The 27,405-nt window shown below is 26.6% G+C and overlaps 1 protein-coding gene and 2 long non-coding RNA genes across 6 annotated transcripts; 1 reads left to right on the top strand and 2 right to left on the bottom strand.

Moving 5' to 3' along the window:
• Positions 1–1,647: 1,647 nt before the first annotated feature.
• On the bottom strand, positions 1,648–21,685 carry LOC135929049 (H(+)/Cl(-) exchange transporter 7-like). 3 transcript variants are annotated; one of them, XM_065465540.1, is made up of 15 exons: positions 21,576–21,685; positions 21,412–21,518; positions 21,274–21,366; positions 21,163–21,228; positions 20,733–21,122; positions 16,297–16,522; positions 10,529–10,759; positions 10,188–10,384; positions 9,370–9,463; positions 4,888–5,025; positions 4,573–4,713; positions 3,349–3,512; positions 2,946–3,134; positions 2,225–2,789; positions 1,648–2,102 (listed from the first exon to the last, which is right to left on the bottom strand). In XM_065465540.1, the coding sequence occupies exons 2-15, from the start codon at positions 21,511–21,513 to the stop codon at positions 1,855–1,857; spliced, it is 2,844 nt and encodes a 947-aa protein (XP_065321612.1). In that variant the 5' UTR covers positions 21,514–21,518; positions 21,576–21,685; the 3' UTR covers positions 1,648–1,854. The 3 variants fall into 3 exon arrangements, with proteins under 3 accessions (XP_065321612.1, XP_065321613.1, XP_065321614.1); XM_065465541.1 differs by having other exon boundaries at positions 10,281–10,384; positions 21,412–21,635; XM_065465542.1 differs by lacking the exons at positions 21,163–21,228; positions 21,274–21,366; positions 21,412–21,518; positions 21,576–21,685 and having other exon boundaries at positions 1,650–2,102; positions 20,733–20,881.
• LOC135928198 (uncharacterized) lies at positions 15,331–16,195 on the bottom strand. The gene is made up of 3 exons (XR_010572251.1): positions 15,975–16,195; positions 15,666–15,755; positions 15,331–15,364 (listed from the first exon to the last, which is right to left on the bottom strand). It is a non-coding gene; the product is annotated as an uncharacterized LOC135928198 (long non-coding RNA).
• Positions 18,023–27,405, top strand: LOC135929051 (uncharacterized). 2 transcript variants are annotated; one of them, XR_010572462.1, is made up of 5 exons: positions 18,023–18,117; positions 21,458–21,524; positions 24,949–25,059; positions 25,324–25,383; positions 27,151–27,405. It is a non-coding gene; the product is annotated as an uncharacterized LOC135929051 (long non-coding RNA). The 2 variants fall into 2 exon arrangements; XR_010572463.1 differs by lacking the exon at positions 24,949–25,059.

Raw genomic sequence — 27,405 nt, 5'->3', positions numbered from 1 at the left:
TTCCGTCCCCATTCAGGGCTTGTTCTTATATAAATATTTAACTTACTATTTTTTAAATCAACAGATTTTATTCATTAATCTTTATTTAGCCATTAATATCAATTATTACACGGAAGCAATAAAATACATTTTTTCCTCTTAATTTAACAATTATGTAATATAATTATATATCCATTAATAGACATATCAATTAAGATAAATTTTTAGGTATTTGTTAAGAAAACTAAGTAAAATAGTGAAATATTTTTTCATTTCCTTATTAGAATTTAGTTTTTAGGAATTTTTTGAACCGTCCTAGCAAGTTACCGTTCTCGTTTTATAAATTTCCTCAAAATTCTGTAGTCCCGAATTTTTAACATCTATTTTATCAGTTATAATAATTCTAATTAAATTTATAAACCAAATCTTAAAAATGTTTCTCCATTTATTTAAAAGATAGTACATTTTATTGAAATTTATTTTTAATAATTCACATTTTTTCCAGTTTTTATTTATTTTTTCCTTAAGATTTTTTTCGGCAGTTTTTAATTTCCTTCAGCTTCTATTTCCTTAAGATTTTTTCCTCAGTTTTTTTTTCCTTAAGATTTTTTTCCTAAATGTTAACAATTTGTTTATTAAATTTTTTATTTTATACCCTAAAATGTTAGAAAAGGTCGTTATAACTCCCTCCCATCTCATGCTAATAAAATTTTTTTCAAAAATCTCATCATGATCTAGGCCCGTAATTTCAATGACACTTAGAATCATTTTAGTTTACCAAAGAATCTTAACATATGACTTGTTTATTATTATTAGAGAGCATTATTTAATAGTTATAAATAGGGTGTTTTAATCTGTTTGAGTTCATTAAAATTTATTGTATGATTGATTGGAAATTAAAAGGATATAATAGAGAGTAGACACAATAATAAAATTCCTATTTAATTTTATTAATTTTACATTCAAATGATTTAAATAAATAATATAATATATATTATATTAACAGCATTTTAAAAAATTTCAACGCCAGGTAGTCACCGTATAAAAAATTAAGCGGCAAGCCTTTCAACACGGCTAAACTCAATCGAAGCCTTGACGTGATGATAAGTGGCGTCAGAGTTCAGATCTAACGAAAAAATAATAGCGATTATCAACTAAAAAAAATAAACCCAGTGTTTAATATTCATTAACTGTCAAATTCTCGATTCATCTTTAATTTAAAAAATATCACCCAAAATTCAAAACAAAGAAAATGATTAAAAATCCAATCAAAAATACCGGGAAATTTTAATAAAAAATTTATTATACTAGCGGTATTATTTATCAAACTAATAATTAATTTTAAACTTATTCATAATGAAATAGATTTATAATTAAATCTTTTGAATTTAAGTAATATATTCAGTTTCTTTTGACACTAATTAAGAAAAAAAATACCAAAAACCTAAAATAAATAATATTATCAAAACTATGCTATTAGAAATAATCAACAATATCTTAAAAACTAAGACATTATATACTATTCACCACAAATATTTATACTAAGTATTTGTAATAAATTCATAATTTTTATTTAGACATTATAATTTAAAATCTATGCTTAAATTATTAACGTGTTATAAATAATAAATATTGTGACAATCAATAATAAAATATCTTTCTTTATATATTATATTGTTAACATTAGCAGTTTAAATATGAATCTATACATAATATTAATTTTTTTAGTAAATCCACAATAAATATATATATATATATGTACAACTATATCTCTGAGTAAATGTATTAGCACTAACATTGGAAAATCAATTAGAGTCATACTTAGGCAAAAGGAGATTAAGTCAATTTTTAAAATTTTTCTAGCAATCATTTTATTTATTCCTGAAAGATTTTGAGTTCTTTAACAGAGCCCCTTGCTCTGGACTCGAACCATCTAAATCTTGCGACATCTTTTCTCGTTATCATGCCTACTACTTCGTTTTTTTCGTTTATAACCGTCAAATGCCTCAAACCCAATGCTCTAAATAATCTGAAGACTCTGGGCAAGGTTGCAGAGTAGGAGATGGTGTAGGGAGCCTTGCAACAATAAGGTTGTAGATCTACCCATTGGGAATGTAGTAAAGCTTTGTGTGGTTTTTAATAAAGATAATTAAACGTTTAAACTATTTTAATATATATATATTATATAAAACGTTTAATTGGATTTGACGAAGTATAAAAATAATAAGATAAATAAATTATTTACATTCAGGGGAAGGGAACTCTATGTCGTGAATATCAAAAAATCTGGGATAAGGATCTTTAAAATCTTTAAGCGTGAGGATATTTTCGTTGCTTAAATTGTCACTATTAAAGGTTTTGTCGAAAATATTTTCGATTGTCGCATTTTTTCCATATGATTTCGCGGATTTTGATGATTCATGAGTATCATTAGTTATATTTCGACCAGCTATTTTTCTTTTGCCTCTGGTGTCATTGATTTTGATAAAATTGTAATTATTGTTATTGTGAGCATTATTGAATTTAGGATCGTCCTTATCTTTATCTGAATCTTCGAAAGAACTTTGAATTTTATTATGATCCAATAAAAGGGGCAATTGAGTGGGATAATTTACCTTGCCATCAATATCTCTCCACTTGTAAGAGGACGAGAAGGAGAAGGAATGGAAATTGGATTGATTATCGTAACTGTCATTTTTCTTATTGATCAACACCGGAGAAGAATCAGGTTTTCGGAGAATATTTAGTGAATCAATTTCTTTGTCTGGAGGAGTATTACTGATAATTTGAGGTATTTTGTTCTTAGAGAACTATAATTTTATATAACAATATCATACTAGTCAAGATTTTTAAAATAACTAAAAATAATGGTAAAATTTTTATTTTAGGATATTTTAAACAAATGCAAAAATGAATTCATTTAGAATGATTTTCCAGATGTATAAAATACGAAGGAAAAAAATAACCTTTTGCATTAATATAACGAGTAATTGGGATCTGAGTATTAAGCCTCGAAATCGACCGAAAGAAAGTCGGTGAGGTTCACTAGCGGTATCAACTATAGGAAACCCGTTATGTTTTTGCGTCCTCAGCACCTGAATTATCGTAGATACTTTTTCTATGGTGCGAAAAGTGGTTACAGGATGGCTCATTATCTTTACAATATAGAAAATACAGATTTACTAAAAAATAAAATATATAGTTTAAGCATAAAAGACTATTTGATTTACTTCATTCATAGGACAATTTTTTTAAATATACACTGTAGAAAGATTGGTCATAATTAAATTCATTTATTGGAGGTTGAATGTTACTAAACATTATATTAAAAAATTAACAAAAAACAACTATTAATTATTATGGCACGACTTCGTTTCCGGTGATGTGGGAAGAGAGTGGAGGTGGTTCCCAATCCAAAAAAGGCAAACTAAGCAAGTGTATATGCATATCGTAAACGCCCTCGTTGAATAGATCACCCACCCATTTAGTTATCATGAGGCACAGCATTATCACGAGACCAAAAGTTATATTACCTTAGTCATTATAAATTCGAGTTTATTATTCACATGGAATCCAATTGAGAAAAAAGTTGATGTTTTTAAAGTTTTTTTATAGGTTTCATTTGATACTAGTCCCGCTAATTTCGAACAATTATCACCTAAATATCGCTGATTTTTAAACATCGGCAGGTTAACCCAATAAATCAAAAAGTTTATAAGCCTGGAGATTTTGCTCATAGGCAGTAAGTTTAGAAAGCCTGGGTAATTTTATTTTGATTTCGCCATTTTTAAAAATTGGTTAAATCGAGCCGTATAACAACATTATCATTTAAGGCAATTAATTTAAAAATAACAAAATTAGCTCTAATGTAGAATAAATTTTCCCTATTCCAAAATATCCCAAGATCTAGTCATTATAGGTACAAATTCAATTTCAACTATTCTGAAAATTTTTATGATAAAATATATAAATCGAATAAAAATTTTAGATTTTTTAGAAAACCTGATTAAATATTTTTCAAAGAAAATTTATGCGATAAATATTTCTCTGTAGTTAATTTTTTATGTGGTATGGTATATTTATTTTAATGGGTAATTATTAGAAATAACTAGGTATGCAGAAATAGCATGCTCGTTTAAACATATATGACAAAACAAAAATAGAAGAAGAAAACACAACAAAAACAGAAGGAAATAACTAAAAAACTGTCATTTAAGAATGCTGATTTATGATCAAAATACAACATATAGTCTACAAATGTTTTAATGAAAGAATGTTAAGAATACTTGTCCTATTAATGCATTAAATATTTTATATATACAAGTTTCCTTTTTTATTATTATTTAAAAACTTTCGTTTTTCGTAAACAGTCATCCCTAGCTCAACTAGGAGAATATTCTACCCTACAAGTATAAAAAGACAGCATTTATTGATATTTTCGAGCATAATAATAAAATAAAATTAAATCTTAAATTCCATTCCTTTTTTTATTACTCAAGATAACACTGAATAAAGATTAATTATGATTAAATAATCTATTTTGATCATAAATATAACATTTCACATTACATAAAAATAAACAAATAATAATACCGGTAGCTTCAATGAGCATAACAGTGAGACTTAGGGTCATTCTAACAACCCCCCCAAGCTGAACGGCAGCTCCAATTAAGGCGAATTTGGAAGGGTTGGCTGCCCATATGGCGTGGGGAAATATCTTTTGTAATATTACACCTGATTATTTTGTTAAAAAATATATATTTAACGATGGTATATAAAGGTTAAAATAACTTAAATTTTTAATATTTTCTAATTTTTTATTATGAAATATTTTATAAAATCTATAAACTCAGAATAGACATAATATTTATAATAACAGATTAATAAGAAAGCAAGTAATATCTATACCGATTAATCTCCCCCAAGCAGCTCCTATCATTAAACAAGGAATAAAAATACCGCTGGGTACAGATATTCCAAACGTCCAGCATGCTAAGAAGAACCAGACAATTGATACATATAAAAGCCACCATGTGTTATATGTGCCTTAAATGTGTTAAATTACAATAAATGCATAATATTTAGAATATTATTATAAGTATAGCAATTTCGTTCTAAAATAGTGTCAATCAAAACCATTAAAATGAGAAAGATTAATAAGGTTTTCTGCAGACCGTTTTTAATTTCAATAAATTTTTTTAGGTATGTTATATGTGTATTAGTTATATTAAAAACAAAATTTTAGCTCATTATCAATTATGATACCTGAGATAATAGGGATTAAAGGTATTTTTTAAAGTTCTCATATGTTAAATCATTAATTTAAAAAACTAAATTAGTTTAAATATTTAATATTAGTAACTAAGTCAATAACTGATAATTAAGATGACAAAATCAAAATTGATTTTTAGGGTTTATCGATATTTTTTATCTTTTTTAAAATATCGGTTATAGGCCGATATTTAAATTTACCGATTAGATCCATAAAATGGCGTCTTAAATTAAATTTATTAATATTTAAAAAATATATATTTATGTGTAAATTAATATAATTGAAGTGATAATTTTTTTAAAAAAACTAACTAAATAATTGAAAATATGTTTTTGTTGTTATTGTAATTTTAAAAAGGGGTGGTAATTTATGGATTTATAAAGAAAAAAAAACATAAATTATTTTATAAACATAAAAAAATAGGGGGAAAACAGCAAAAAAACAAGGTAGATTGTATTTAAGCAGGCTTGAGTAGTATCGCAAATATTTATATCTTTTTGGGCTCTTTGCAAAAATATCTTGCATCTTAAATAATTTTTTTAAAGGAATGGCTATTTAACTATTTATGCAGATACTTTTAATTTTTCATTACTTTTTGATAATTTTAAATAGGAGTTTAAAAAAAATAAAATTTACAAAATATGTTGCTTGACGAAGCACACACTTTTTTAAGGACAAGGTTAAAGCCTTTGACCAGCCTTCAAATTCATCCTCTTTTATAGAAGAGGATGATTATTTTTGTTTTATTAATATATCTTCTAAAAATATGAGGTTAATGAAATTGAACTTGAAAAAAGACGTGTACACAATGGAGGGGGGAAATCCCCCACCCTAATTGCATTACTAGCAGAATGCAAACTATGGCATAAAAAGTTAAATATGGGCGATAATGTTCCAAAAAATGCTGCGATATATGCTTCACATAATTTCAAACACATTTTACACTATTTTCCTAATATATAAAAATTATTATATATTTTGGCAACTCTACCCATTAGTACTTCTGCCAATAAAAGAAAATTATTTTTTAACGAATAAATCTGAGTATTGTCAGCAGTGGCGTCACTAGGAAGAGGCGCGCAGGGGCTCAAGCCCCTGAAAAATTTGAATAGCCCCTGAAGCAAAAATTTTTTTAATGGCTCTTAATATCCCCTTGAACTAAAAATTAATTGTTTAGATTGCCCCCTGAACGATTTCTTTTATAATTCTATTATGTAATATATAGATTTTTTATTATTTAAAAATTAATAAGACTATCTAAATTTTCATTAAATGAATACTATTTTAATTATTCAATTAGATTAATATATATAAATTATATTTTCACTGTCAGCTTGCAATCAAATCCTATGTTAAAAATAGAATATCAATATCTCACTAAATATTAATTTAGCATTAACAGTTGAAGCTTAATTAACTTTTATTTTAAATTATTACATAACCCTAATTAAATAAATATAATCATTTATTAATTTAAAATTAACAAATTTAATATTGTAATTAGCCAAGTTCAAAATCACTAATCAACTATATTATTCATTTTTAAATTTAATTACCATGCCTCTTCCTAAAAAATATTTTCAAGGTCCAAATAAATATAGAAGATTTCTTTACAAAAAAGTAGACATATAGTTTATAATCCCCTATTGTGTATAATTGGTTATAAAATATTAGATAAAATGCCATTTTTACAGACGTATTTGACAGTTATATAATATATTACAGTTAATATTTTAATAAATTTTACTAATAAATAGTTTTGATAAAAAATTGAAGTATCAATTTGCATTAAATTATTTAACGCCATCTATTTAGTTAAAATATTATTAAAATTAAACGTCTTATTATTTATCCCACAATGGATGTAATAAATTAGATATCTTTTCTTCTCTTTTTTTACATTTTCTTCGTTGAAAAACAGTTTTGAGTTAAATTTTTAATACAAGTATATTTTTGATATTTTACAAACTACTATTATTTTAAAGTATAATATACCAACTCAAGGTGGTGCGACAATAATATATAAAATCTAAATTTTCATCATATCACTTTTGCTAAAATGTTTCATTTCTAATATGGCATCCTTGCCGTGAAAATAACTTAAGGCTTCAATATATTTACATAATTTCTTCTAAAGATTTTTAATGTTTTTGTTTTATCAATTTATCTAACATAATAAATTCTGATATGAGGTAACATCGTGAGTGTCATGGCTAAAACTGCATATTAACCAGCATCTATTATTAGTGTAGCAATGTAAGTTAAGATTATTACTACAGCTGCTGAGAGCATATGATTTCATATTTTAGATAAGTAACAATGGTCAACTGTGTAGTCGTTTATTTATTATTAAAAATGGAAGATAATCTTTTAGAAATTTAATATCTCACAATAATTTTCTCGATTACTTATCTAACTTCCATATCATCTAAGAGGAAGTTCTAACCACCATATAGTTTTATGATTTGGATTGGTCGTTTACAATCTCTTCTTCAAGAATTATTGATTTGGTTAGGCTTATAAATTTTTCCTTATTAGTCCATTCTATAAAATGTCTAAAATGATAACAGAGTTATATTAGATTCATGACCTTTTGTCAACGTAAGTTGCTAATATTATATTATGTGGTTTTTAAAAACTATTATCAATTGAGGCAGTATGAATTAATTTACCTTTTTTATCACTTGTAATTCTTTAGACCCAAAATATTTTAACATCAGCAATCGAAAATATCTTATATTGTAATAAATGACAAATTATGTAATTCAGAATAATTGTTCAGAGTTAGCAAATTTTAAAAATAATATATAATATAAAAGGGGCGAAGGCCGGGCAAAAACGAGCCTTAGGCCCGCAAATTAAAAATTTTTTTAGTTGAGCCCCCTGAAATTGAAAAGGCTAGTGACGCTCCTGATTGTCAGCCGGTTTTAAACGCGACTAATTCAATATTTTCGCCAGAAAAATATTGTATAAGCCTTAAGATTTAGCTAATAGATGTCCAAACCTTTGAGCTATCTATAGGCAAAATCTTTAGACTTGCGTAATATTTAATATTGAGTTAACTGTTTTTAAAAATCGACTCAAATCGAGCCGTTTAGCAATTGTAATAATATTTATTCACCATATTTTTTTCATTAATATTTTGTATGTTTATTTGTTACGCGGGATTGGTTTCACATATTAACTTCGCTTTAAAATTCTTTAGGATAAAAGTTTCGCTAAAAAGTATTTCGCGATATTGACCTAATACGAATTTCAAATGCTTAAATTTATTTATTTTACAAAATTATCTTTCGAGACATTATTTTATAGTGGATCCATAGGCCGAATATATACATTTAATATTTTATTATTCATTTATAACTGAATATATAATAGAAATTGTCAATATTTTATATTCAATAGTTCTTTAAATTTCTGAAACTTACGATATTCTTAAATAACTCCTATGATACTTTAAAAAAAATAATTATCCCTCTCCTTATAACGAATTCCTGCATAGACGCCTAATTTTAAATTATATTAAAGACGTTTTACTTATATAAGCACATAAAAAAAATAAGTATAACAATATTTTAGACGATACGGTTATTTAGCTTTGCAAACGTCAATAGTCAATTATTTGAAATATTAATTATAAAAAAATAATGATTATTTCTAAAGATAATGTAGCTAGGTATTTTTTTTATACGTATTATCACATTGTACTAATAAATTACTTTTATAATAAGTATTATCACATTTATAAAAATTAGTGTTTGTTTAACATTATGTCTTAATTTGATTAACAACAATGTCCAAAAAATAAAGTTTTACATTATGTCATTTTTTTAAAGTATCTAAGTGTCTGTATCTTAATACTTTTTAAAAAATTTTATCATGCATTTGTATCTAGTATTTTATTTAACTTTTGAAAAAGTATTTTTATCTATTTCTTAAATACTTTTCAAAAATTTGCAATAAAATATTGGTAGATTAAATTTTTCATTTAAATTTTAGTAGTATTAAATATTATTCCTTAACTCGATTTAAGTAACAAAGGTTTTCAAATACATAAAATAAGTAATCAAAAATTTTATAAAACAAAGTTCAACATTTATCTAAAATAAATAATCAACCTGGGCTATCATGTAAAAGACCTCTAATCCTTTGTTCTGCAGTTTGAAAGAACATGGTGGCAATCGAATTATATTCCCCGTCATTGCAAAACATCTTATTAATTAAATAAAAGTTCAAGTTAAGTGCGTATTTTAAAAAATGGCTTTTTCATATGGAATAGTGTTATTAAAAGTAGTTATATTTTTGGGCAAAAATAAGTGTAATAAGTTTATTTTTAGCATGTGTAAAATGTACATATATATCTCATTCATTATCTTATATGATCATTTCTCAAACTTAAAATTATTGTTTATAAAAATAATTTCTCACTTAAAGCTATGTAAAACATTCCCATAAAACGTTTGTTTAAAGTCTAAAGAAATTTATTTTTGAAAAACGGGGGTAGTTCTATTAGATACTAATTTTGAAAATAATTTATTTGTATATTTTTTTCAGTACAATTATTTATCCATTTAAATTGCATTGTTATTAATTTCTTTGATTAAAATTTGTAAATGGCAAAATTATTGTGTAAGATAAAAAAAAATTTATGTTAAAAATGAAAAGTTATATAAATGATTATAGTCACCTTTTTTAGAATATAACTTGTAATTGTAGGTTACTTTTCAAAAAGTAAACTATAACACTTATGTTGATTAAAAAATAATTTTTATTGAAATATTTTTTTTTCTCGAGATTTCAATTAATATTACGGTTAAAATTTTAAGAAGTATAAAAAAATTATTGAACAAATTTTAGCATAAATTCCAGTTATAACAAGTTATTCTAATAATTTTCTAATTTGTATTTAAAAAAATGAAGATCATAATAGTCAAACTTTAACTGGCCTAATAATCATATCTTGTAAGGGTGAACATGATTGAGAGAAATATATGAGGCTAAAAATAATCGAACACGTAATTAGGCTAACCAGTAAAACCTCAACCACTTTCATAAAAGACTTTGTGATGTGGCGAGTTCTGAAGAGGGTCATCTTTAAGTTTATATGATTAAAGATTGCGCCTAATATTCCTCCTGGCAAAATTATGTTTTTTTAAAAAAAATCAGAATATTTAAAGTATGAATGAGTAATCGAATTAAAATGAAAAATTATGCTAACAAGTATTATTAATAAACTATTATAATTGTAATAATATTCATCAATTCTTAGATGATTACCTATGATAGCCATGATAATAAAAATCGGAACTTCTTTGATACTGTAGTATATGTCATTAAGCTTGCCAAAATTAATCAAACCACTGTTGGATAATTCCCCAGGGTGGCCTCTGTACGCACTCATGATAACATTAAGGGTAAAAGTGGATGTCATGGATGCAAAGAATATTTTCCAGGTAAGAGCTTGATTCCAAAAAGAAGCACCTTCTTCCAGGCTCAATAATACTCCCCCTAACAATTTAAAAATAAATAAATGTATATTTGATTATTATGGTTAATTAATACTCGCGAGCTTTAAAATATATTTACTATAGATACACTGAATTCAATTTTTCGAAACATTAAAAAAAATTATGCAGTGTTTAATGTTTAAGGCTCAAATATCTCTGCTCTATGTTATCTATTTAAAATTTTAATGCCTGTGCTGGCTTAAAATTTTACGAAAAATCAGAGATTTGTCCTGCTGGATATTTTATATATAAATGACTGGTCCAATTCAAAAAATTTTTATGCATGATTTGCTCGGCCCGTTATAATTGTTGAAAAAAATTTCTTGCCCCGCCTGCTGGCTGGGCTTCGCAGATCTTTAGTACCTATTACATTTATGATATCTTGTTAGAAATCTTTACATAAAAATTATCATAACTAAAACACAAAATTCTAAGAAAAATTAATTTTTTCATTATACCACATACATATATTTTTATTAACGAATATTTTAATTTAATTATCCAAAGTATTGTGAAATAATATTGAATGGACCACAATTAAAATATTCAATAAACGATATATCATTATTAAATATATTATAAATAAATATAAATATCTTTTTTTTATTCTTCAAGTAACTTATCAACTAATGGCTCAAGTTAAGATATAAGATAAAATAACTCAAATTGATTAATTTGATCTTCTAAATAAAATTATTATTTTTATTTTTAATTGAAAAATAGAGAATTATCATATAAAAAGTATTAATTTTTTTCTACCCCGACAGAGATCTGTAAAGCCTTGGCCTGTTATAAACTTTTGCACAAGATGCCCAGCGCATAATATTTTTTGATTTGCCCAGCCCTCAGTTAAAATTTTACAAAATGTCAGGTCCGATTCCTTAAAATTTTAGGAAAAAGTCCATCCACGCCTATTTTTTTTGGACCATCAAATTTTTTTCAATTAAGGCTCTTATATCACTCCTCTATCGATTATTTTTACAATCCGTTTTAAATGTCAATTCTCATTGATATCTGTATTACATTTTGGTAATTCCATGACAAATCGAGCAGTGATTCGATAGGACCATCTCAAAAATGAATGAAACTTGGCATGTTAGTTAATTATGTTGTAAATGTTGATAAAATCAAAATTTTAGAGCACTAACTCAACCTTATCTAAAGATATACACCTTAAAAAGTCGCAAATCGCGCAATGAGTGATTCCATTAATTCTTGTTTTTTTTAAATACTTAAGATAAAGTTACAAATTATATATCATTTTATAGCCATTTTATAAGCATAAAAAAAAATTGAAAAATTTCAAATGTTTTCTTAATTCCGGTAAAAATAAAAAAATCAACATTGTTAAAAAGGGATTTTTGGGGGGTGCTGATATTCTCTAAAAATGTTTATTAAAATATTTATAAATAAAAAAGGTAATATAGATGACGCTATGTTTAAAAATTATTATAATATATTTAATTAAAATATGTATTGTATTGGTAAAAAATCGATTGAGTATAACCAATATGATGTCCGGGGGCAATAACGGATATTATTAGAACGCTATATTTTAAAATTTTATATACAAACTATTATTAAAAAAATACCTCTTGTTTTAATCTTATCCCATTTTGCGTTTATTGATAGAATTTCATGAAGCGATAATTTGTAGGTATGTTCGGTCAATGTTATTGAACCTACTATCTATATTACAATGTTGTGCAGATTTGATGGAAAACATTTCCATATTATTTTAATTTATATGCAAATAAAATTATTTGAGTTGCAAAAAATTGTTACAATAACATATTTATATATTCTTATCAATTTTTACAAGTTAAATAATTTTACTTACAAATAAATTAAAAAATATGGAAATTTTTCCATTAAATCTGCAAACCAAATGTATTGGATTAATGGGCAGCCATCTCTTTTCCTCAATCGTGGGTAAAAGAAGGATGGTGATGGTCCTTGGGAATATATAAAGAAATATATCCCTCAGTAATTTCATTGTTTATTACTGTAGCTAACTATCAAAAATCTTCATAAATATATGTGATCGGTCTTTTATATAGGACCACGGCTGGACCGATCTTTTCCTAAACATATATTTATGACGATTTTTTTCTGGTTGTTAGCCACAAAACTAAAAAAAGAAATTACTGAGAAGATATATATTTCTGTTTGAAATCCCCATAACACCACATCCTTCTTTTACCCCAAAATGTAGCCTAAGGAATTTCTATTAATTAGCGGAAAATGGACGATAAAGATAAGAAATATTTTTTTATAGTAGTTAGTATATAAAATTTTAAAATATGCTTATTTTATAATAGAGCATCCTAATAATAATCATATCCGTATGGGCTGCTTGATTACATACCGCCCCAGGACGTCGTATTTGTTAAAATCAATGGATTTTTTTTAAATTTTAATACCAATACAATAAACATTTTTATTAAATATATTATATTACAATAATTTTTAATATAACGCCATCTATATAATATATTTTTATTTATAAAAATATTTAGATAACATTTAAAAAAGAAAAAACGCAATCGATTTTTTGATTAAACAGTTAAATATAAAGGTAATAAACATTCCTGACACCCCCAAAAATCTCTTCTCAACAATATTAATTTACCAAAAATAAGACTTCAAATTTTTTAATATTTTTCAATGTAAAATTTTATAATTTGTAACTATATCTTAAGTATTTTTTAAAAAACAAGATTTAATGAAATCACGAATTGCGCGATTTTCGATTGAAGGCCTATATCTTTGGATCTAGTTGAACTAGCGTTTTAAAATTTTGATTTAACTAAAATATACAACATAGAATAACTATCATGCCAAGTTTCGTTCATTTTAGAGATGGTCGTCCAAAAATCTAGTTTTTTTGGTCGATTTGACGTGGAAATCCCCCATTTGTAATTGGACCATATTATAAATAACTTGTTTAATTTTTTGTAAATTTACTATATTATTTATAGATTTAGTATTTTAGTTAGACATATATTGTAATTTATTTTAAATAGTATAATCAAAATATTAGCTTGAAATAAAAAAATATATCAAAATTTTAATTCCCAGGCTTGCATATTAATATTTTACAAAAAATCAGCGTTTGCAAAGCCCTGTCTGATTTATATGTATAATATAAATTATCCAGCTTACTAAAAATTTTATGTACAACATGCCTGGCCTAGTCCATTGAATTTTTCCCCAGGAATCCCTGTTATAATTTTTTTTTTAATTTGCTTAGGACAGCCCACAGATCTGATTCCAATACACAAAATGTATTGGGATAAGATGAGGATACAATGAAGTTTCATGTGTATCGAATGGTATTGATGATAGAGTATTACAATATTTTAACAACTCTTGGTCATTTATTCCATGTCAAATCGATCAAAAAAAGCACATTTTCGGCCAACCCCTTTTAAATTGCTAAAAATTTATGGAATTATATAGATAAGCTAAAAAATGAGAAACCCATTTATTTTAGCTCGCTAGCACACCTTGTTATCGAAATATGGGGCTTCAAAGGTGCGAAAAATAATGACCTTTGAATCTGTAAATTTTTTTAAATGCTTTCTCAAAAACTATTATTATAGCAAAAATAAATATAATATATCATATTGTAGATAAATCTTTAAAAGTCTATCATATGGAAAAAAATTAGACACCAATTTGAGTCTTTAACTTCAGGTTAACCTATATTGCCTTACCCGTGATTTAAAGGAACAAGGCGAGTTGGTTTTCGAAAATTTATTTACCTTTTATTAAGATATCTTTATAAATATATAAGTACGATGTGAAAACCTTAGCGACGCTATCAGCTCATCCGAAATAACATTTTTACCAAAAATTAGCATTTTTATTTGCATAAAAATAGATAACACCATATGAAACTTATAATTATATAATTATGTTTTATACTAAAATATTTTGAATTTCTGGGCCTTTCCATGTCAAATCTATCAAAAAGGCCCATTATCGGCCGGCCCCTTTTAAAATTGTTAGAATATTCTGGAATTATTTATATAGCTAAAAAATTAAGAAAGACATTTATTTTAGGTCACTAGCACACCTCGTTCCCGAGATACTGAACCGCGAAAAATTGCTAATATCTCAAAAACTTTTTAAGGTATGAATTCTATTAAAAGAATTTAAATGAAGGATGATATATCACCTTCAGGCAGATTTTGCTGAAAATTATGCCTTCGTGGTTCAGGATGAAGTACAAGGATTTCATTTGAATAAAGCACGAATTGCCATTTATCCTTTTGTGATTTATGACAAGACATTTATTAATTTAAATCATTCAAGTACGTAATAATATAGGAGTCTCTCATTCATAATACAATTTTTGTTCCAAAAATATTTAGTCCGCTACTTAACAGAGAAATTTAAAGCCGCCCAAAAAAATTCATCAACTTTTCAGATGAAACAGCATCACACTATAAGAATAGCAAAAATTTAATCAATCTTTGCCACCATGAAAAAGATTTCGGAAAAAACCTGAGTGGCATTTCTGAGCCACATGGCAAATCGGCATGTGACGGAGTCGGAGGTACATTTAAACGTTTAGTAGCCAGGATTAGTTTACAAAGACCTGTTTCAGAAAGAATAACTTGTTATAAAGAGTTTTTTCAAATTCAACAAAATAGCAAATATTACACAACATTTCACTCTTATAGTAATGCGACTTTAATATATGAAAAAATAAATGGATATATAACATGTATCTATGACAACCAATTGTTATCATTAATAAAATGAATATATTTTTTTGAAAATTTGATACATTATTAAAAATCTAAGGGGCATTTGCCCCCATTTCCCTTAGTTTAATGATACATTAAATATAAATTTGAAATATTCTGTTATCGGTAAGTTAGCAACAAAATTTTAACCATAATCTGCAATTTCGTATGGCGCTATTTTCAATTTTTGCTAAAAATGCATATTTCGAGTGCCGATTTTGTCGCCAAGGTTTTCACATCCTATATATATTTAAAAAAGTGTCTAAATAAAAGGCAACAAAAATTTTTCGAAAAAAACTTGCTCAAAAATAAAAGTAAAGCAATTTTAGTAAACCGGAAATTAATATCTCAAATTGCCATATTTTTTTTCTTTCTATAGACCTTTAGAGATTACTTTTACCTACAATATGATATATTCTATTTATTTTTAATATAAACAGTTTTTGAAATAAATTTTACAGATTCGAAAGTCGCTTTGTTTAGCACATCTCGGGAATCAAGTGTACTAGTAAGCTAAAATAAACGGGCTTCTCATTTTTTTTAACTTAATTCCAGAAATTCTAAATATTTTAAAAGGAATAGGCCAAATCGTGATCGATTTGACATGGAATGTATCCTCTGCTAAGCGTCAAAGATATGCTATGACCAAATAAGGTAAGCTGTAGCGGCAACCCTACTGAAGCAACTAATTAAGTATTCGCCCACAATATTATCTGTAAAACTAAAAATTAAACTGAATTGTAAAAATATAGATAATATTATAAACTATGATAAAACATACCCACAGGAGCTCCAAAGGCTGCAGATAAACCAGCTGCTGCCCCTGCAGAAACAAAATCTCTTTTTTCTTTATCTGTTCGAAAGCTTTCAAAAATTTTTAAATCCAATTTTAGAGTTGAACTACATCCTTGAGACACCCCTGCTCCTATAATTGAACCTATATGTATCATTGGACCTTCTTTTCCAATAATTAAACCACTTGATATGGCACAAATAATTCCAAAAATCTGGTGTATAAAATTAATTTTGTAAAAATAAATTAGAAAGAACATATCAGGGCATTTAAAGTAAATATATATACCTCCCCAATTCACCTAATTGAATTTTAATCTTTATATTTTATGCTTTATTTTATATTTACAACATTTATTTCAATTATAATATATTTTCATTACCAGCAATCAACCAACTTTACATTTAAAATAATCATTGATATTTATTACAAGCTATCCTTCTAAATCATAAATTTTTATTTAAATAAATAAAATATAGATAGGCGCGTAACTAAGTGGGGATCATCCCCCCCCCTCCCAGTAGCAAATTTGCCTATTGTCATAATAAAACATTGGATTAATTTTAAAAAAAATTTCAATAATATTTTTTTACTTATTTATAATATATATAACCATATATTCCAATCAAACTATAATATAATACAATAAAAATTCGTTCTATAAAAACGGAGGTGGGACTACAAGTTCCCCAAAAACATGAATAATTATATTTTATAATGGTAATTTGAATATTTTGTTTTAAAAATAATATTCTTTGGGTACTGATGTAAGGGCTCTTATTTTACCGTTTATATCTATTTAAAATTTTAATGTTTAGCTTGACATATGTTTAAGGGAAGAGATAACGATTGGTAAATAAATATAATTTTATACCAACCAGGTTAGATTCAGAGTTGTTAAAGTAGCGAGCTACTTGTAGCGCGCTATCTTTTTTGGTAGCTATAGCTAATAGCGGCTACCTTTTTTGTAATTATTTTATTTTTTAGCGCGCTTTTTTGAAAGTAGCTAAGTAGCGCGATAAACATGAAAATTTAAATATATCATAATTAATTATAATTTTTATGATTTATTATTTAATTTTGAAATTGAAATATATTTTCAATTTGTAATTTATATTTTCATTTTTATTATAAACCTAAATCGCGTGTTAATAATTTAAAATGTCATCGCCTATGGATATCCAATTCATTGAAAGTGATTCAGACAATGATACTAATGAAATGGAAGATAACAGGGAAAAAAATGTTCTTAATAGCTATAATACCAATTTCCCATTCCCTAGATTTGAAATTTTTTTTTAAATAAATATAAAAACCAAAACTGGCTTCAAATTTATTTGTTTAAAATGTAAAAAAAATATTTCCTCAAATCAATCCAGTTAATACCTAAAGGTAAATTGTCATTATTACATTCTAATAGTATTTATTTTATAAGACTGTTCATCATGCTGATAGTTTTAAGGAAATGGAGAAACATCTAAATAATTTTGGTATAGGCGACTCTACATCCAAAAAGAATAATTCAATTCAAACCAAATTAATTAATAATACAAATGCCAATCTTTCTCAGAAATTGGCTGATAAAGTTATTGATTTTATAATTGGTACATTTCCAATGTCCTTGGTTGATAATCCATGATTTACCATGATGATTAAAACTCTATCCCCTGGTACAACAATTTTATGTCGCCAGACACTAATGAATAAAATAGCAGATAACTTTAAAGTGATGAAAGATGCTCTAATAGTAGAGTTATCAGAGATATCTTATATATGTATGACGACAGATAGTTGGACACATAACACAAGGTAAAAACTTATAAAATGCAACAAATTACAATATATTTTTATTACATAAATTTTTTTATAATCAAAACTAACTATATTTAAATATTTATAAATGTTAATTTTTATATATTTACTATACAATAACATTATAAGCAAAAAATAAAACAAATTTGTTTCTAATTTTTTTATAAAAAGTAGCTAATAGTGTGCTACTTTTAAAAGTAGCGATTAACAACTCTGGTATTACATTTTTTGGAAATGAAGAACCTCATGTGAAGTCCCAAATTAAGGATTTACCCAAGGTACAGCATTTTAAGATATATTATTGATCCATCAGTTTTTTTAAAATAGGGATGTACCGATATTTTTAATCGAATCGGGCCAATACTTAATCTTTTAAAAAATTGGTTATCGGCTGCTATTATAAAATCGTCCGATCCAATATAAATAAGTGATTTATCAATAAAAATACTTTATTTTATATATTTAGATTCATGAATATAAACTATAACTGATTATTATAATATATTTAAATGACTTATGTTATGGTGTAGTTAAATTATAGATGTTATACTATTATATAAATATGAGATGAGTAAATGTATATAGTGACGCAAAAGCTCCATTTGAGCTGATTTTTAAAAATGGCTTTATTCAGAAAAATATTGTCTAAGCCTCGATATTTCGCTAACAAATGTTCAAAATTGTGTCATCTTATCATCTTAGTCTCGATCGAAGTTTAATCTTAGGATAACTCAGTTTCCAAAAAAAAATATACCCTTGCCTCAAGGCTGAGTAAATTTTTCAAATGTTAGATTCATACCTTGTGCTGCAGTACTGCCGAGTATGAAAGGGGCTTTGAATTGATCATGGTAGAAAAATCAAGATTAAGAGTAAATAATTTGTTAAACTTAATGTTCATAATTATTAATAGACCTTTAATATCGAAAATTCCAGATCCATATATCAAAATATTTTTAAAAAATCATCAAGGGGTGAATAAAATAATCTGAATAAAAAATACAGCCCAAAAATAACTAAGTAAAAAAATTTATGGCAATTTTTTAAATTTATATATATTAGTAATAAATTTGTGACATTCAAATATCACATAAATAATTTATACATATAAATAAAAAAAAATCGCTTTTATATATACGATATTCTGATAATATCCTCCTGCCAAATTTTTAAGCTACACTACTGATTTTAAGCTGATAAAAAAATTCCTCCTGCACACCCCCCTTTTCCCCTAAGAATGTATAAATTGTATCACTATAAAGAAGAATTTAAAAGGAAGATGATTAAAGTAGGGGTGTACCGATCATTTTTTGGTGGCCGATCCGATCCGATATTAATTTAATATCGGCCAATTACCGATCCAATATCATATATAATTTGTATTCTGTAAAGATACCAATTGTTTTAATTTTTAATATATTTATTAGTATAACATCTATAATTTAACTATACCATAACATATGTCATTTAAATATATTATAATGATCAGTTATAGTTTATATTCAATTCAATTGCAACTCTAAAAGTATATAAAATATTTTTATTGATAAATCACTTATTTATATAAGTAATAACATTAATCTATTTACTTAATAAGTAATAAACAAATATATTATGAAATTTGAAATAATTAAAATAAATATTTTGAAGATTTCTTTTTAGAAATATCAAAATTTTCAATTTATCAGAGGTCAATCTGTGGCAATGGGGACTCCAATTTACTAAAAACAGATTCTGAAGAGATTATCGCACACTTCTATAAACAGAATGCGTAATGGCAGAATGTTTATTAATTAATTATTATTATTAAAAATTAAACATAAAATGAATTTAGATTTTATTTATAAAAATAAATGGTTTTTAAGTTTAAATTGTATTTTTGTTGATCGGATTGGAAAATTTTTATAATATTTGTTGAATGAAATATTGGCCCAATCTGATCCGATAAAAAATATCGGTACTTCCCTAGATTAAAGGTTAAAAACTTTTTAAAATAATGGCTAATAATTCAAAATTTTTAGATAAAAAGGCATTTTTATAAAAAAAAATGTAAAAATCCAAATTTTTTTTATAAAATTCTAATATAAGTACTGTTGTTAAATGGCTCAATCAAAAACAGCTAACCCAGTATTTTAACCAAGAAAAATACAAGCCTGGAGATTTTAATCATAGATGGCAGAAAGGTTTGAACATATATTAACAAAATCTTGAGGCATGCATAATATTTTTTAGGAAAAATATTGGATTAGTCATTTTAAAAATTGAGCCATTTAATAACACTAAATATATCCAAAGGCTTCAATAAGTTGATCTAGTTCTCCAATAAAATTTATGGGGAAAACACCCATCTACTAGTGCTCCATCCTCCCACTTAGCAAAATACTGGATACCTTATTTGTGTTGTTAAATGGCCAATTAAGATTTTAGACAATATAATATTATGAGGACATATTTTGGCTAAAATATCAATTGGGCCATTTTTAAAAATTGACCCAAATTGGGTTGTTTAACAACACTATGCCTATGTATGTAAAATAAATAAGAATAAATAATTAATAAACATCTTTGAAATAAAAATCATCATGATGAATTTTGAACATATTATATATAATTACCTTAATTGTTAAAGTTTTCAGCCTAACTATATTTGGAATCTTAACCCCATTCAAAAAGCATTTTATTTGTGATATTCCACTTCCACTTGCCATAGGTTCAATATACACCACTAATAATACTGGAAGAATTACAAATAATAACCCAAATGCTATCCATAAAAAATAAGGTTTCATTATAAATGAAGTAAATATATCAGTTGTTTTATCATAAGGTAAAAAAGGGTCAATCGAAAGATTTTGAACCATATTATCCAATCTATATTTCATAATTATATATATTCCTTCTGTCAAATAATCAATGGCAATGTCTATAATACAGGCTATTACTGCTGTTAAAACTCCTATTAACAGCATTACTAACCACCTTTGAAATTGAATGCATTTTACATCCTAAAACTTATTTAAATAAGAATTTCAATTTAAATAAAACTTTAAAAGTTAATTTTTTTTCTGAACTTAATACCAAAGAGTTTTCGCATGGATCATAATCAAGACTCTTAAAATAAATTATATACATATTAAATTTGTATCCATATATTACCTCATATTTGTCTGATAATAAAGTTTTAGGATGCTTAAAATCTTTGGATAGAGGTTTATTAAAAATGCCATAAGAATATGTTTTTAATAGAGGCTAAAATGTTTAAATATAATTTTATATATATAAATAACTATTTACAGAGTCAAATAGAGCTTTATTTGTTTTCTCACGTAATTTATGATAGGTATCGTGAAAGAATTCTGCTCGTGGTAGTTGGGAAATCTTTGGTCGAAAAGACATATTGTCTAAGGGTAAAAAATTTTGAATATCAACAGTTTTATTTTCATTTAATATTTGAAAACCTTAAACTAGTATATTGAAATCGTAAAATTTACGTGATAGGTAATATCAATGACATATAATTATATGTCATTGGGTAATATATATATATAATATGGTAAATATGTTGAATGCATAAAACCTTAACAGATTTTAATGTCAATCATCTTTAAATTTACTTGATTTTTTAAGATGTGCTTAATATTTTTTAAAATCTTCCATTTTATTTAATTTGAATAAAAATTTGATTTAATAAAAAAAAATTTATGTTGGGTTCGGTTTTACAGCTGTATGAATTGAGAATACAATAGAACAACTAGTTTAACTAGAGATCTGCAAAGTTAGGCCCGGCCCGTACCCGGCCCAAGTCCAGTCCGGGGCTCAAGCCTAATTCTATTTAAAATAATCGGGTTCGGGCCGGGCCGAGTTTAATATTTTTAAAAAAATTCGGGCCGGGTCAGGTCGGACCTTGGAAATTTTATTAAATATATCTAAATTTATCAATTTTATATTGAATTTTTTATGTAAAATAAAAATCAATTTGACCTTTTATAATTTTACTTTTTATTACTTATTAATTATTATATTACTTATTTTATAACTTATTGTATTACTTTTTGTTTTTGGATTCATATTCCTATATATAGAAATATATATATATATTGTTAACATTTAAAAAGAGATATAGAAATAAAATTACACATGGAATTTTTATTTTCGTATTTTTTAATGTTGGCTCACTTTTCAACTACAAATATTTAACTAGCATCTTCTAATATCAATTATAAACCTCTTGATATCATAACTTACACCTGCAACAAAAAACAGGATGATTTATATTTCAAAGTGTAGTTAATCGATAACAAAATAAACAATTTGGGTAAATGGTGCTCTTAGACTATGTGGCTCCTTTGACACACTTTCTCCAGTGGACGCGGTGTCATACCAAAGACTACTAGACAAGCATTCCCAGACACTGGAAGCTATAATGATTTATGAAACTAAGAACCCTTCTCCGATTTTCACTTCGGAAAAAGTATTTAAATCAGTGAGATCTTTTCAGAAGGATGCGGCTCATGGATTTGAAGGTATCAAACCTTTATTTCTTCAAGATTTAACTACTCCCATCCTCAACAGTCAAACATCTTTATTGGATAAAATAACTCAATTATACAACAAGGTCATTAATGGTGAGTAGAAAGATTTCTCAAGGGCCCTCTTTTTTATAGCCAAACTTGTCGCCCTAAGAAAAAAGAATGGGGATACTAGGCCTGCCGTTGGTGCTGTATAAAGGAGATTATGTTCCAATCTTATAGCTAGCAGGATTTTTGCACAAGTTTCTAACATACTTCTTCCTCTACAATAAGGTGTTGGAACGAGCTCAGGATGTGAAGAGGTTGCACATATCTTGTATTTATGCTCAGAATGCTACAATCGCTCAACACATTGTTAAAATTGACTTTAGAAATGCTTAAATTAGCATTTACAGAAAAGTAATCATTTCACAATTCATAAAACATTTCCCAGCTTTTACAAACTATATCCTTTCATTCTATAAAAAAATCATCCCATTTGGTATTTGGCCATTATATCTTAGCCTCTTCTAAAGGTATACAGAGTGTCCCCCTAGGCTCCTTATTATTTTTTCTGGGTATTCATGATTTGATCACTAAAATAAAAAATGACTGCTCGCTACCTCTACATTTATAGTAAATTGATGATGGGGTCATCTCCGGCGACTCTGCTGAGGTGGAAAAGTCTATTAATATTATTAAGGCTTCCATTGACAGTTTCGGACTTGTAATTAACCAAACCAAAGCCGAATATTGTGATATTAATAAATTTCCATTTAACGTTTTTGGCTTTAAACATGTCCCCTTGAAAGTTTTATCGCATTTGGGCTCTCCCATTGGTGAGTAGTCAGTAAATTCTTTTTTTTAGTGATATGGACGATATATTTGAAAATTTAAAACGCATTCTTCCCTGTCTCTCGGCTAACAAGGTTTTTTTTTAATTCGGAATTTCTTCAACATCCCTAAAATTCTTTAAGCCCTACGATCGAGCCCATTATTTTTACAGTGGTTGCATCTGAAAAGATTTTAAATCAAAATAAGAGTAATTTTTATTGACTGCTTAAATATCAAGTTTAAGACATTGCTTGGCATCAAGCCAAACTTCCTTCCAAACATAGTAAACTTGGTATAGGGTCCCCATTGTCGATTTCAATATGTGCGATCATTGCTAGCCACCTTCAGCATAGACTAATCGACCCTGTCAGTCCACGATCTATTTTTGAATAAAGCTAAAATGGAGGAGGCAAAATCCATGGCAACCACAACAATATTTCCGATCTCTGTAAAACAGAAGGATTGGGATTTACCACTTGTGAAAAACTCCGTTGATTACCTTATTTCGAGTCCATCAATATTGGGCTAGTTCTACATTCATTGAACTTATCAAGGATCGGGGATATTAATTTTTAGATGTTATTCCATCTAGCAATCTTAAACTTGAATTGGACAATCACGAGCTCAGCTATGCTTTATGTACCAGGCTCAAAATTCCGTTTCATTACCATATAAATGCAGCAAATGTCATATTGATGTTGACAATATGGCGCTTCATCCTTTACATTGCAAACGTAATCCCAGTCGGCAAACCCAGCACTCGAGTTGCAATCAAATCATATCTCTTGCACTTAGGTCAGTTGGTTTTCCTACCACATTGGAGCCTACTGGTCTCTTTCCCTATGGTAGGCGTCCTGATGGAGTTACACGAATTCCATGCTCACAAGGAAAGTTTATAATATGGAATTTTTCTTGTTTGGACACGAACTCCCCTTCCAATTTTAACAAGGATGCTCTGAACAGAGCTCAGAATTTTAGGATCACCAAATACAGCGCGGATTCTTTTAATTACATATTCATACCAATCATCTGCTCCACTAAAAGATTTTTTAAAGACGTTGGCCGCCTAATCAGGAAAAATTCTGGAGAACCTCGCGAAGGCTTTTACTTAAGGCAGAGGATCGCAATAGCTATTCTTAAGGCTAAAAGAGGATTTAGAATAATTATGCTGTTTTTATTTAATTTATTTTGTATTTTACATTATTTTTATGCTCAAAATTGTCTTTTTGTTATTATGATTAATTTTTTTTCTAATTCGTAAAACTTATATAATAGAAAAAAATTGCATATTAAAAAAGTAAAATATTTATATTAAGAATAATATCAAAAATTTTCAAAAATTTGTAAATGATAGCTTTCATCTTCTATTAATTCAATTTTATGTATCAACTTTCCGATCAATTTGATGTTATAAAATTTAGGAGATAATATAACCTAATGTTAAATTTTTTATCTATCCACCCGACCGATCCGGCCCGACCTGTTTTAGATTGAGATTTGACCTCTGAAAATTTTTTACCAACGACCGGATTTAAATCCGTGCTCCCCCACCTCGAAGGAAAAATGTCTCTCTTAATGCCCCTCACATATTATAATATAAGTAATATATTTCTTATTTATTAAACAAATGTAATACTTTTTTATTGGTTAACTTTCCAATATTTTTGAATTATTTTTTTACCTAATGATATATCGGCTTACTTTATCTTATGCAATTTAATTGAGTTAATTTTCTTTGAAATTTTTTGTATTCTTTTTCATAAAATAATGATTTTTATTAAAATATCCGTTTAATATATTTAACATTTATTAAAAAAATATATCGCTATAAAACTAATTTTGTATTTATCCTTTGTGATTGTAGATTAATCAGATCCAAACCCATATTATCGGAGGAATGTGTTTGTTTTTTATGCATACAAAGGTAAATTATGATTTAATTTTTCTAGAAATTAAAAATAAGCCTTACCATTACAAATTACTAATATCTAACTTTTATACACAGTGCAAGTAGTAGTGTTGTTAAACGACTCATTTTGAGCCCATTTTAAAAAATGGCTAACTCAATATTTTAGCCAAAGAAATTTTGTCTAAGGCTCGAGATTTCGCTAAAAGAAGTCTAGACCCTTGATCCATCTATGAGTAAAATTTTCAGGCTTGAGTAATATTTTCTGGATAATATAATGAGTTAGCCGTTTTTAAAAATCGGCTCAAATCGAGCCGTTTAACAACACTAGCAAGTAGAGTGTTGTAAATATATACACATTCAAATTGAACAGATTTATTAATAAAATTCGTTTTTTTGAAAAAACATGATGAAAGGTAATCTTTTTATTTTAGACGAATTTTGAAATTAAGTATATTCCTTTTTTTTACGTTCATTTCTTGCGCTACTTTTCTTTTATTCAATTTTAAAAGTTAAGCACTTTTTTTTAATCCCATTTTAAAAAAGACGAAGTTTGTTTTTTAATGATTTATCTTAAAGGTATCATCGCCCTTGGCTGCCAAAAGTCTCTCCCCAGGTCTGATTAGATCCCCTTTATTTTAAAGTATGAATAATAAATGAACCTAATTTTGATAAACGATGGTTTATTTTATCTCTTATTTTTTTAAGGTATAACAAGTATATATTTTTTTTTCGGTCATGGGTTACTTTATTTGAATATTTACTGATTATATATTTTATTTTAACATATTATTTTAGAGGCTTTAGGTTAATATTTTTCACTTTTAACGTGTTTTTTTTATGTATCAGCTAAGGCGTGGAATGACGGGTAAATCAGAGATTTTCCCTTCATTTGATGATGGACAAATTAGAAATTTTCCTATCTAGTGAGGTATGAACTATAAAATATAGTTTTATTTTGATGAGAGGTGGTTCCTAAATTTTCTATACTTTAAAACCAAATATTTGAAATCACCATTATTAGTTATAAAAATCACAAATAAATATATATTTTAAAAAAAATCAGGGTCATGCCGTGCAAATAGCACCTCTGCAGGTCTCTGGTCTTGCTTAACCAAAAAATTCCTCTTTAATATGAAGGAATAATAATTGAGAAACTACAATGTTATTTAAATTGTTACTTGAATTAATTTCCGTTTTTGTAAGATCGTACAATAAATTAATAATAAATTTCTAAAAATTTACGTTTATCAATTTATTTTAGCCTAAAATGAAAGGAAGGAAATAATAATATTCATCAAATAAACCTAAAATTTTGCAAGAAAATTATTTAAATAAAATATTAATTTATGTTTAAATGGTTGCAAATTATTTAAAAATGAGTGCCTTTTTAAAATAAATAGGGAGCTAGTTGCTTTAACACCCAGAGCACTTGACGCCTCTGGATAAAAAATATACATTTAATACATGAGTTTAATATATATATAGTTAAAGGATTTGATTTTAATTAATTGAACACGTTCAATAAGGAAATAAAATAATTTATTAATATAGCTTACATAGGGCATTCAAAAACTAGGCCAAGTGCCGCGTCAAATAGAGGTTGTAAATTTTAATGGGAAAGATTATAAAATTTTTACAGGCTTAGGAAATGAAGGATCTGGTTGTTACTATTAATTGAAATTAGGCAAAATTGATCTAGCGTTTTTTACCAATAATATGTATTCATTAATCCTTACAATTTTGCTATATTATATATAGTTATTAAATAGTTGATTTTGTAAGATCCCGGCCCTAGGATCTAATAATTGACCAAACCAGCTCTGAGCAAGAACACTGAGCTCAATTCCCGATTACGAACCCTGAATAAAAACCTTGAGCTGAGTCCAAGTATAAACCCGGAAAACAAACCCTGAGTAGAGACCCCGAATGCCGCTTCGAGCACAAACCACAAGCACGATACACGAGCACAAACTCTGATCACAATCCTGGAGCAATCTTAAGCACAAACAAGTACAATCTCGGGGCAAGCACTCTCTA

This window comes from Gordionus sp. m RMFG-2023, chromosome 4 (assembly GCF_954871325.1).
Source record: "Gordionus sp. m RMFG-2023 chromosome 4, tfGorSpeb1-WG-v2, whole genome shotgun sequence".
In the NCBI taxonomy this organism is placed as follows: domain Eukaryota; kingdom Metazoa; phylum Nematomorpha; class Gordioida; order Chordodea; family Parachordodidae; genus Gordionus; species Gordionus sp. m RMFG-2023.
Note: the sequence above shows the minus strand (reverse complement) of the source record. Positions and strands in the feature narration are given on the sequence as shown.